Below are 12257 nucleotides of genomic sequence, written 5' to 3' on the forward strand. Positions count from 1 at the left end.
ATGTTTGGATAGGAAGGATGATTAGGGATAGTCGACATGGCCTTGTGCGTGGGAATTTGTGTCCTGTGAACCTGATTGAGTTTTTTGAAAAAGTGACAAAGATTGATGAAGGCAGAGGGGTAATTGTTGTCTATATGGTCTTCAGCAAGGTAAACGTCAAGTTTCCTCATGGTAGACTGGTTAGCAAAGTTAGATCATATGGAATCCAGGGAGAGCTAGCCATTTGGATACAGAATTGGTTTGAAGGTACGAGAGAGACTTTGGTGGTGGAGGTTGTTTTTTGAAATGGAGGCCTGTGACCAGTGATGTGTTGCATAAGGATTGGTGCTGGGTCCATTGCTTTTTGTCACTTGTATAAATGATTTGGATGTGAATATAGGAGGTATAATTAGTAAGTTTGTAAATGACATCAAAATTGATGATGTATTCGACAGTGAAGTACTCTGAGAAGTTATCTCAGATAAGTTATGTCAGAGTACAATGGGATCTTGGTTAGATGGGCCGGTGGGTCAGGGAGTGACAGATAGAGTTCAATTAAGATAAATGTTGAGCTGCTGCATTTTGGAAAGGCAAATCAGCACAGGACTTATGCACTAAATGGTAAGGTCCTGGGGAGTGTACCTGAACAATGAGACCTTGGGGTGCAAGTGCATAGACCCTTGAAGGTGGAGTCACAGGTAGACTTGGTAGTGAAGAAGGCTTTATTGATCAGTGCATTGAGTACAGGATTTGGGGTGTTATGTTGCAGTTATACAGGATATTGGTCCGGCCACTTTTGGAATACTGTGTTCAATTCTGGCTACTCTGTTATGAGAAAGATGTTATTAAACTTGAAAGGGTTCTTAAAACATTTACAAGGATGTTGCCAGGGTTGGAGGGTTTGAGCTATAGGTAGAGGTTGAATAGGCTGGGGCTATTTTCCTTGGAGCTTCAGAGGCTGAGAGGTGGCCTTATCAAGATTTATAAAATCGTGCGGGGTATGGATAGGGTAAATAGCCAACGTCTTTTTCCAGGGTAGGGGAGTCCAAACCTAGAGGGCATAGGTTTAAGATGAGAGAGAAAAGATTTAAAAGGGACCTAATGAACCATTTATTCACCCAGAGGGTGGTGCATGTATAGAATGAGCTGCCAGAGAAAGTGGTAGAGGCTGGTACAATTACAACATTTAAAAAGCATCTGGATGGGTATATGAATAAGAAGAGTTTAGAGGGATATGGGCCAAATACTGGTTAACGGGATTAAATTAATTTAAGATATGTGGTCAGCATGGACGAATTGGACCAAAGAGTTTGTTTCTCTGTTGTGCAACTCTATGATTGAAATGACTTTATGATTGAAACATATAAGAATCTATGGAATCTTGTTCAGTTAAATGTGGAGAGGATGTTTCCTGTTATAGGAGATTCTAGATCGAGGAGGTCACTATTTATAAATTAGGTGTCGTCCTTCTAAAATAGAGGTAATGAGTTTGTTTTCTGTCAGAGGGTTGAGAGTCTTCGGAACTCCCTACCTGAAAATGTGGTGGAAACGGAGTCCTTAAATAGCTTTTAAGGCGGATATCGTTAGATTATTGTTAAGCAAGGGGTTGAAAAGTTATCGGGATAGACAGGACTGCGGATTGAAAGATAAAATCAGGTCAGCCATGATTTCATTGAATGGTAGAACAGGCCTGAGGCCTACTTCTCCACCTACTTCAAAGGTTATCTGCATGTTCATATGGCTGGGATCATTAGCTAATGCCAGACACAATTCTGTAGCACCATACAGGCTTGATCTTTCTATTGATGCACCATGGTGTTCCCTTGGAGCCACGCACTTGAATAATTATTGAATAATTTATCAATGCATTTCTGAAGTAATAATCCAACATATGACTTCCCAACAAAGTTGTAGTAATAATTATTCTATTTTGTTACGAATTATTGCCTCCAGCAAGGTAAATAGAGCTAATGTTTCCTATTTGTTAATTGTCTGTTTGTAAACAATGTATCTCAAACACTAATGGAAGGATTTTGATTAAATATAGTGCTTAGATGCCCAAGAAGAACTGAGTAGATTTTGTCAAATATCCAGATTATAAGTTTTTTTTTCTTCTGAAAGATGTATTAACATAGGAAAATAGGGCCAATTGACATTTTTTAAAGAATATTGTTGATTGCACAAAATTCAAAAACATAGTCTCTACTGTAGCAGTAGAGACAATGTCAACTGCGAACAGAATTTTCAGAGCAGGTTGTTGGTTCTTCTCCTCCATTAACATTTTTTTCTCTTCTGCCTGTCACTTTGTTCTATCTTTGCATCAATTACTCCTGGCCAGCTTTCGGCTATATTCACACCTCCTCCAGACCATGAAGTCCAGCCCTCTGTGGGTTATTTCTGGTTGTAGGTTGACAAGATCAGGTCAGTTGCTCATTTTACAACTTAACAACTTTATTTCCTTTTGACTTCAATGCAATCTAGAATTTTTCTGTGTTGCCAAATGGGTAGCCAATTACGTCCTGTCCATTTACCTTTGGGTGACGTTAGATTGAAATGGTCCACTCTAGCTTAATCTCATCAATGTCCTTCAATAAGCCAGCAAAAATACTACTGTTTTCAATTCCTCATGTGTACTAGGTGTCAAACACAATGGATTTAGTAGTTAACCTTCTAAAAGCTACAGTCAGCTCATGAAAAGTGTAATGAGGTTTGCATCTTCACCCAGTCAACACCCAACTTTACTGCCAATCTTAAAACTTATAATTTTATTGTGACATGTACTAATATTACTAACTGCAATGTGCTGCCTTGGGAATGCTTCTATGGATTTTCCAATAATAAAAATGCCACAACTTGTGTTGGCTACAATTAGGAATGCCACTGTCAGAGGATACAATACATGCTTTATTTTTCTCTACTTCCCACTACAATTGAAATCTCTTATTTTTTGTAGGATACAATGACCACAGCAAGACTTGCTAAGAAATTCACATTGTGTGCATTTCTTCTTTATGATGCTGAACTGTGAGTTGATATTCATTCTGCAGTATACAGTACTTTCTGTGAAAGAGAATTGGACAACACAATGTCAGTTTTGGCATCGAATACCAGATGTCTCATTAACAGACAGAAATTGAGAACTACAATGGCATAAGCTCAGTCTTTTACCTTGGTGGTAATAATGCGGCTTTTAGCCCTCAGTTTGTTGACCTGCGATTCAGCAATATCTGCACGGTCCTCTGCTTCCTCCAGCTCATGCTGTGTCCTTCTGAATTTGGAAATGTGAACATTGGCCTGCTCCTCCTGGATAGGTAATAATATGTGACAATGTTTATTCGAGACTCTAACCCCAACTGACATTAAATTTGCATTCCATGTACTTGATGGCACCAAATAGATTTGGCTTGCCATTTAAAAGAATTAAAGCAGACTACAGACCTAACAGCAGCACACATGCAGTTAAGTGCAGAGATCCAAAAATTGCTGACAGAGTTACCATCTTTATCTAGAAGCTAAACAAGAGCAGTATCTCACAGAGACTTGCTATATAGGTGAACATATGGAATAGCACATAGATGTCTTTGAAAATTAACCTTTCCAGAAGTGGAATCTCTTTCCTTCAGCTTTTAGTTATTGTCAAAGCTTTTAAAAAGAAATAAATGTAATCTTTTACCTTTGCTTTCTATTTATTTATCTCTCTCTTAATTCCACCTTTATTTTCCTCTTTTTTTTTGATCTTCTGGACATGATTTTACATTGCTTTAAATATTCTAGCTTGACACATTTTGGTCATTAGCAATTCTATAACCTGATTGGTTAAGGAGATATAAAGTTGCTTCCTAGGTTTGGGTTGCGAAGGTAGTGCTTCCCAAACATGATGACTTTGTTTCAAAGCTTGAAAGCTGTCACCACTGGTAAGTATGAACTGTAAGAGTGGCAGGTAGGAGGCTATCAGGCTGTGAGGGCGGGGGAAGCTGTTAGAATGGGAATGCAGTTATCCTAACTCAGTCAGAGTCCCATGACAGCCATTGCTGCCTCAGAACTTGTGACCCCAAAACTTCAGCTCGTGACCCCACTTGGGAAACTTAGCTCAATGACAAGTTCCAATGAAAGAACCCATAGAAAATCTAGGAGCAAGTGCAAACGTAATGAATGGCTGATGCCATTTGACCAGCATTAAAGGCAAAATGCAGTCCAATGTCTTTTGCATGATATCAATAGCAGGTGCATTTTAGTGTCAAAGGTAACTGGTTTCAAATAATTTTACTATTATTAGATATTTCTGACCCACCAAATTAAAGAATTCTATTTGATTCAAATTGTACCTAAGAACTGTATCAAAAACTGATGTGTTGTATCTACAAAATTGCACAAAGCAAACAATTAAAATGTCATAAGTCACAGTGAAAAAGTAAAAATCTCTTTAAATGTATGACAGTTTGCATTATTTATTTACTTACAGCATCTTCAACATTTCTTTTGTAGGACTTGACTTTTAGTTGTAATTTGTCCACCAAATCCTGCAGTCGGCTCAGATTTTTATGGTCTTCCACAGACTGGTTGAGAAAAATAAAAAGAAATGAAAATCTCTGCTTTTTTTTCAGTTCTTGAGTAACAATTATTAAAATTTTTGACTATTAATTCTTTACCTGGAATGTCATCTCTTTGATCCTCCTTTCATATTTCCGTGATCCTTTAATTGCCTCTGCTGCACGTTTTTGTTCAGCCTCAAGTTCATTCTCTAATTCACGTATCTATAAAAGCAATAAATATTTCAAAATTGTAGTTCTCCTTGGATCATTCTAGTTCTATAAATAATTGAATGTTGCTTCACGTTGAAGTTATGTAGTCATAGAGTCATTGCACGGAAACAGACCCTTTGGTCCAACTCGTCTGTGCTGACCAGATATCCTGTTAGTATAGTCCCATTTGGCTTATATTCCTGTAAACCCTTCTTATTAATATATCCATCCAGATGCCTTTTAAGTGTTGTAATTGTACCAGCGTCCACCATTTCCTCTAGCAGCTCATTCATACATAAGTTTTTCCCTTAGGTCCCTTTAAATCTTTCCTCTCTCATCTTAAACTTATGCCCTTTAGCTTTGGACTCTCCACCCTGGGACAAAGACCTTGGCTATTTGCCCCATCCATACCCCTCATGATTTTATAAACTTTTATCAGATCACCCCCTTAGCCTTCAATGATCCGGGGAAAATAGCTGCAGTTTATTCAGCCTCTCCCTCTAACTCTTACTCTCCAATCCCAGCAACATCTAAATCTGCTGTGAATCCTTTCAAATTTAAACAACATCTTTTCAATGGCATGGAGACCAGAATTAAGTGTAGTACTCCAAAATTGGCCTCACCAATGTCCTGTACAGCCGCAACATGACATTCCAGCTCCTATATTTTGGAGCCATAGAGATGTAAACAATATCACAGTTTGAAAATTGCTTGGTAATACACAATTTTGGATTTCCTACTGCAGTTACTATCCTAAGGTCAGTACCTGATAATATACATGCCTGTTCCAAAGTTTAAACCTTGCCACATTTTGTCCGGGGTGCAATGACAAAGGACTTGGATGCTTATGTATGGCTCTATATTTGTCACCTACATTTTAATATTACAGAGTTTCTCGAATAATAATATCACAGAGGGTCATAATTACATTTACAAACTTCACAAGGAGTCTTTAAACCACCTGAGCATTTTTAATTCTGATTTGTTCATGGGCGTGGACAATCTTACACCTTGCATAAGAATGGGTCACAAATGAATTAATAACAGGTTTTTAAATTACACCATGCATTTACAATTTTATGGGCAAAAATGTTGGGGCTGAAGAGCACAGGGATACACCTAACGAATGTAGCAACAATTGCTTGTGACCCCCCAATTTTCATAATTAAACTACTTATCGAAGGTGAAAAGTCTTTATTTGCAATTCCAAATTATAACATTCAATGAAATAATAGAAAGATAGAATCCACCTCATAAACAGTGGCATCAATTGTTGTGTTGAAATTCTTACACACAGACTTCAGTGGTTCAAGAATGCAGCCCATCACCACATTCTCAAGGACAATTAGGAGTAAGGCTATAAATGCTGACCCAGCCAGCACTGCCTACAGCCTATGAGTGGATTTAAAAACACTCGTGCCTAGCAGTATTATGGGTCTACCCATGCGACCTGGACTGCATTGGTTCAAGAATACAGCTCATCACCACTTTCTCAACAGCGCTAAGAAATGGACAATAAAGGATGATCTGCCAGCGATTCCCAAATCCCATGAATGAATTTCTTTTCAAAAGTGTCTGATTCTGCATCATGCTGGACTTTTTATGCCATTCAATGTAACTAAATAGACAGACTACATTTTCTTATTTGCCATGTTAAAGAAGAGTCATTGATATGAGGTCATGACAAACTAATTCCACTATATTAAGGATGCTATTTTCTTTAACATTTTATAGAGAGGACAAATACCCAAAGCTGAAGCTCGTCTACCCATAAGAATGAAGTGGATGTTCATCAGCAGTAAGATTTAGCAATCATATCTGATTTCTGAGTTCATTAAAGCCAAATGATAAGGATCTCATTCCATAGGCCAATTCCTACTGTACTCACACCAACTGCAACTTAATTCAAGTTTTCTTCTAAGCATACCCAGAAGTGAATATTCGATCACTTGGTTTCTTTCTAAATTTTATTTCCATACATTTTTACGGTTATAAGAACACTTTAGTATCAAAAATTAACAAACTTTGGACATTTTATAAAATTCTACAAGATGTTTAACCATAAATATTTACTTTAGGAAGTCAACAATTATTTGTGCTACGTGTTTGTGACAAATGTTCTCTGAGAAATCCTCAACTTAGAGTACTGTTTGCACAGCTTACCCTAGTCTCTAGTTTTTGCATCTGTTTTTTTCCACCTTTCAATGCTAACTGCTCAGCCTCTTCCAGACGGAATTGCAGATCCTTGACGGTTTGATCAAGGTTCTTTTTCATTCTCTCAAGGTGGGCACTTGTATCTTGTTCCTTCTTCAACTCCTCAGCCATCATTGCAGCCTGATTTAAACAATGAAAATGAAGTGAAACTTTTGTAATTATGTAAAGATGCTATTAAATGGGACAGAAGATGTCCACTTGATTAGCACAACTTCCAAAAGATTTTCAGTGATTCCAACACTGCTGCTGTAAGATGCACTGCACAAATTCACCAAGGCTCCTTTAGGAGCACCTTCCAAACCCACAACCACAACCACCCAAAAGGATAATAGCATCAAATATATGGGAACACCAGCATCTGCACATTCCTCTGTAAGTCACTGCCATCCTGAGTTGGAAATGTATTGTTGTTCCTTCAGTGTTGCTTGGTGAAAATCCTGCAATTCCCTCCCTAACAACACTGGATTTTTCAACATCAAATGGATTGCAGCAGTTTGAGAAGGCAGCTCACCACTACCTTTCCAAGGACAAGTAGAGATGGGCAACAAATCCATATTCCTTTTATTTAAAAAAAACAAGAGTAGGCCATTCCTGTCCTACCATTTTAGATCAAATTCATATATATGGCTAGTTCCATAACCCACATACACTCACCTAACAAAAAAACTACCAATCTTAACATTGACTGTTTCCTAGCTTCAACAACCTTTTAAGGTATAGAACTCCAGACTTCCATTACCCTTAGTGTGAATTCCTGAAATCAGTAATTCCTGATACCATTCCTAAACACTGGATTAGTAGTGCTGGAAGAGCACAGCAGTTCAGGCAGCATCCAACGAGCAGCGAAATCGACGTTTCGGACAAAAGCCCTTCATCAGGAATAAAGCTGTCTGTACTGTTTGTCCTGTTTGGGTCCAAACTCTGCTGGTTTAAAGGTGGACTGGAGTCCGTGTGGGATGAGTTGGTTATGGAGGCATGCACTGAGGAAGCAAATGTGGCTGTGGTACCGAGTTTGTTTCACAACATGGTTGAAGAGCTTCAGAGCAGAGGAAATGACCTGGGAGATGCAGTGGGAGAGGGACTCCCTGAGATTCTTGTAGAAAGAGGAGGAAAACTTCTTCAAGGCAGGTATCCTTGCATTCCTAAACAGCCAGTTCTAATTTTCTCTTTATACTGCCTTGAACTGCCTCCAATGCCAACATATCTTTGGTTTAGATAAGGGACCTAAAACTGTTCACAATATTCCAACTGTAGTCTGACTATTACCTTGTATAGTTGTAGCAAAATTTCCCTGTTTTTATATTCCATTTGCTTTGAAGTAAGGGTCACATTCCATTTCATGCATTAAAAGAAATATATTAGTTATTTTAGTTATTAAAATTTGGTAATCTTACATCAGTGATAGCCTTCTTGGCCTTCTCTTCAGCATTTCTTGATTCTTGAATAGCATCTTCCATCTCAGATTGAAGCTGAGAAATATCAGTCTCAAGCTTCTTTTTGGTGTTGATAAGACTAATGTTCTAGAAGGTGTAAGAAAGATGACATTTGGTATTATTAATCAAATAAGATGTTTCAACATAGGCATTAAAGAATGACTTGTGTTTTGAGCTACCTGAGTATGAAGCAGCTGAACTCGTTCACTGATATCAAAGATTTCTTGTTCAGCAATTTTGCGAGCTCTGTCTGACTGCTCTAGAGCTAATGTAACCTCTCCAAGTTCGGCTTGTAGGAGGTTGCTTTTCCGTTCTGCTGAGCTTAGCTGCTCCTTCAGGTCGCCTTGAATTCTCAAAGCTTCATCCAGATGCAGTTGTGTTTCCTGAATCGTAAAGTATTCAATTGTAGGAGGAAATGCAGTTGGAAACTTGACAATACAAATGCAAAACGTCGACCGACTTCACATACCTTGAGCACACCTTGTATGTTCCGAAGATGTTTCTGAGCTTCTGCAGCCTGCCGGTTTGCGTGACCCAACTGAATCTCCATTTCATTCAAGTCTCCTTCCATTTTCTTTTTGAGTCTCAAAGCATCATTCCTGCTTCTTATTTCAGCATCTAGGGTATTCTGTAGTGCCTCGACAGTTCTTTGGTGATTTCTCTTTAGTTGTTCAATTTCTTCATCTTTCTCAGCAATCTTTCTATCAACCTCTGATTTGATTTGAGTCAATTCAAGCTGAATTCGAAGCAACCGCTCCTCTGAATGTTCAAGTGATACCTTTTTAATAGGTGGTTAATATACAAGGAATATTGATCAAAATGGATGCAGCATCAATTTAATGATTAGGTTATTAAATTATAATAATTAGGTATTCTTTTGGATCTGTAACTGTCTTTTACCACCAGATAAATTACAATATTAGATGTATTAAAAAAAGCGTTTACCTCTGCTTCCTCTAATGCACTTTGAAGTTCGGTCTTTTCATGTTCAGCGATCTTTTTTGCTTTATCCAGCTCATGAATTGTCTTCCCACATTCACCAACTTGTTCAGTGAGGTCAGAAATCTCCTCTGTACAAAAGGTTTCAGACGTCAGAATGAGTCAGCAGCCCTAAAACCCCATTTGAAATATCCCTGACTTGAATTGTTTGGAGACTTACGTTGCAGGTTCTTGTTCTCCCTCTTCAGGGTTTCAAGATGATCCAAAGATTCCTCGTAAGCGTTCTTCATCTTGAACAACTCAGTGCTGAGAGACCGAGACTCTTTCTGCACTGCCTCCAGCTCAGCCTGGCATTCCTCGTACTTTTGTTTCCATTCTGCCAGGATCTATAATGAAAAGAACAAACAGGATTTTATTTCTTTGGTCACTGCTCCAAGTATATTTCATGTACGGTTTGGCACAGTGCAAGCTCTGCTTAAACTACTATGCACCTTGTCAAAGTTTCTCTGTTTTTTGTCAAGAGCAGCAGCAGCAGCATTAGCTCTCTCCACATCGATCATTAGATCTTCCACCTCTCCTTGCAAACGCAGTTTTGTCTTTTCCAGTGAAGCGCATTTGGCATTGGCTGCCTCAACTTGCTCCTCTGCATCCTGCAGTCGTTGGGCTAGTTTCTTCCTAAAATAAAAAAAGCGAATTATCCTCCTCCTCAAAAGTAAAATAATAGATCCAAGAACATTTAACATAAGAACATAAGAACTAGGAGCAAGAGTAGGCAAGTCAAAATCTCAAGCCTGCTGTACCATCAATACAATTACAGCTGATCTCATTTCAGCCTCAACTCCATATTCCTGCTCACTCCCCACAACCCTTTAACCTGTTACTAATTAAAAATCTGTCTACCTCGTTCTTATGTTTACTCAGTGTCCCAGTATCACCGTACTCTGGGGTAGTGAATTCCACAGATTCATGACTCTTCCAGAGAAGTAATTGCTCCTCTGTTTGAAATCTGCCACCCCATAGCCTAAAACTGACCTCTCGCTCTGGATTGTCCCACAGGGAGAAATATCTCCACTATGTCAATAATTTGTAGCTCCCTTTTATCATCTTGTCGACCTCAATTAGTCCTCTTCACGTCCTTCTAAACTCTAGCAAGTCCAGGTCTAAACTGCTCAATCATTCTTCATATGTCATGGCTTTCATCTCTGGAATTAATCTAGTGAATCTTCTCTGAACTGCTTCCTTAATGTATGCTTAAATGATGAAAATGTATACATACATCATAGAATCCCGACAGTGTGGAAGCAGGACATTTGGCCCATCTTACCCACCAAATTCCCCCCTAGTCTATCCCTATAAACCTGCATTTCCCACGACTAATCCACCTAGCCTGCACAATTTAGCATGGCCAATCCACCTAACTTTGGACTATGGGAGGAAACCCACACAGTTATGGGGAGAATGTGAAAACTCCGCAGAGTCACCTGAAGTTGGGATCAAACCCAGGTCCCTAGCACTGTGAGACAACAATGCTAACCACTGAGCCACCATATTGATATAGCAGATGTACGCACTTGGCCTCTTCCAGTTCCTCTGTGCGCTGGATTGCATCAGTTTCGTATTTTGTCCTCCACTGAGCGACTTCACTATTGGCCTTGGACATGCCGCGCTGGAGCTCAGCCTTTGCTTCCTGTTCCTCTTCATATTGTTCACGGAGCAAATCACAATCATGGCGGGCGGATTGAAGGGCATGTGCCAAGGCGTTCTTAGCCTTTTCATATATATAACACAAGAAGAAAGAAAGATCAGGAATGTCACCAAATCTTCTACTTAAGAGATCAAATAAAAGAGTGTTAATATGGCAGAGTTTTTACAAGCCAAAGCAAACTTTAAGTGATTGCAATATCTTATTGTCACGTTATCTCACACATGAACAGTGCTTGCTTTGTTAAAAATTGATAGCTGTATATTGCCTTTATTGGCACTCTCTGTCAAATTAACTGTAGATCCAAGTTATTAGAAAATTGGAATGTGTATGTGCCTCTTAAAAACACAATTGCCCTCTATTGATCTTGTAAACTGTAAAGTAAAATTATTGGAAAAAGCAACAGCCACATAAGGTCAAAAAACAGGTTCAGAGATCAGTATTCAGGATACCAAGTGTCCATCAACTCTGATGGAGGCTTCGCAAACCTTTGGCTAATTATTTATTTAAGTGATTCCAGATTCCCAACTCAAGCTAAAATCTTGAGTATTTCACCTGAGTTATAGATAGCCTGCACTTTGTAAAAACCTACCGCTTAAGGTTCAGGTGCTTCAAGTTATTTGACAACTGATTCTAACCTGGGAAAGACAGAGGAATGGTACAACTTGGGACAGACAGCCGGCAAGATCTACAGATTATGCACTGGAGGCTTTAGTCAGGTAAGTGGTGAAAAGGAGAAATGTCAAATATCCAAAAGGGCTAGGAAGGCTAGCAAATTTTGTGAAGGCAGTGTGATCAAATAGGTGTGGTAATCAATTACAGGGGTTTTAGCTCCAGGGCCTGGATGCAGTGCTACATGAAGTTCAATGGCCTTACATGAATGGTTCAAATGCCGTATCCCACCTCTGCAACACTGTTCTCATGCAGTACTCGACAGACCCAATTTCCATCACTTATTTGCCAATAATTTCTATCAATCATGACTGATGCCTCATTTATAGTTTCAGCTTACCCTCAAATATTTAACTGAATTCAAAGCAACATTTCTTCTGATTGTTCAAGTGATGCCTTAATGATAGGCGGTTAATAAACAAAGAATATTGATCAAAGTGGATCCAACACCAATTTAATAATTGGATTATTAAATTATAATAGTTAAGTAATTTTTTGCTCACATACTTAGCACTGGCCAATTCACCTGGCCTGCACATCTTCGGATTATGGGAGGAAACCAGAGCACCCGGAGGA

At 38.8% G+C, this 12257-nt stretch overlaps 1 protein-coding gene across 1 annotated transcript in view; it reads right to left on the reverse strand.

Annotated features, from left to right (window-relative positions):
- Positions 1-2887: 2887 nt before the first annotated feature.
- LOC140463863 (myosin heavy chain, skeletal muscle, adult-like) overlaps positions 2888-12257 on the reverse strand; it is a 36842-nt gene continuing 27472 nt past the window's right edge. Inside the window, exons 28-39 of the mRNA XM_072558289.1 lie at positions 10879-11075; positions 9799-9982; positions 9528-9693; positions 9314-9438; positions 8838-9146; positions 8548-8751; positions 8330-8455; positions 6885-7055; positions 4629-4733; positions 4440-4535; positions 3148-3282; positions 2888-3039 (exon numbers count right to left, since the gene is read on the reverse strand). Of these exons, the coding sequence (XP_072414390.1) occupies positions 3016-3039; positions 3148-3282; positions 4440-4535; positions 4629-4733; positions 6885-7055; positions 8330-8455; positions 8548-8751; positions 8838-9146; positions 9314-9438; positions 9528-9693; positions 9799-9982; positions 10879-11075 (1842 nt within the window). The 3' untranslated portion in view covers positions 2888-3015. The remainder of the gene's footprint in view (positions 3040-3147; positions 3283-4439; positions 4536-4628; positions 4734-6884; positions 7056-8329; positions 8456-8547; positions 8752-8837; positions 9147-9313; positions 9439-9527; positions 9694-9798; positions 9983-10878; positions 11076-12257) is intronic.

This window comes from Chiloscyllium punctatum, chromosome 39 (genome assembly GCF_047496795.1).
Source record: "Chiloscyllium punctatum isolate Juve2018m chromosome 39, sChiPun1.3, whole genome shotgun sequence".
NCBI classification, from domain to species: domain Eukaryota; kingdom Metazoa; phylum Chordata; class Chondrichthyes; order Orectolobiformes; family Hemiscylliidae; genus Chiloscyllium; species Chiloscyllium punctatum.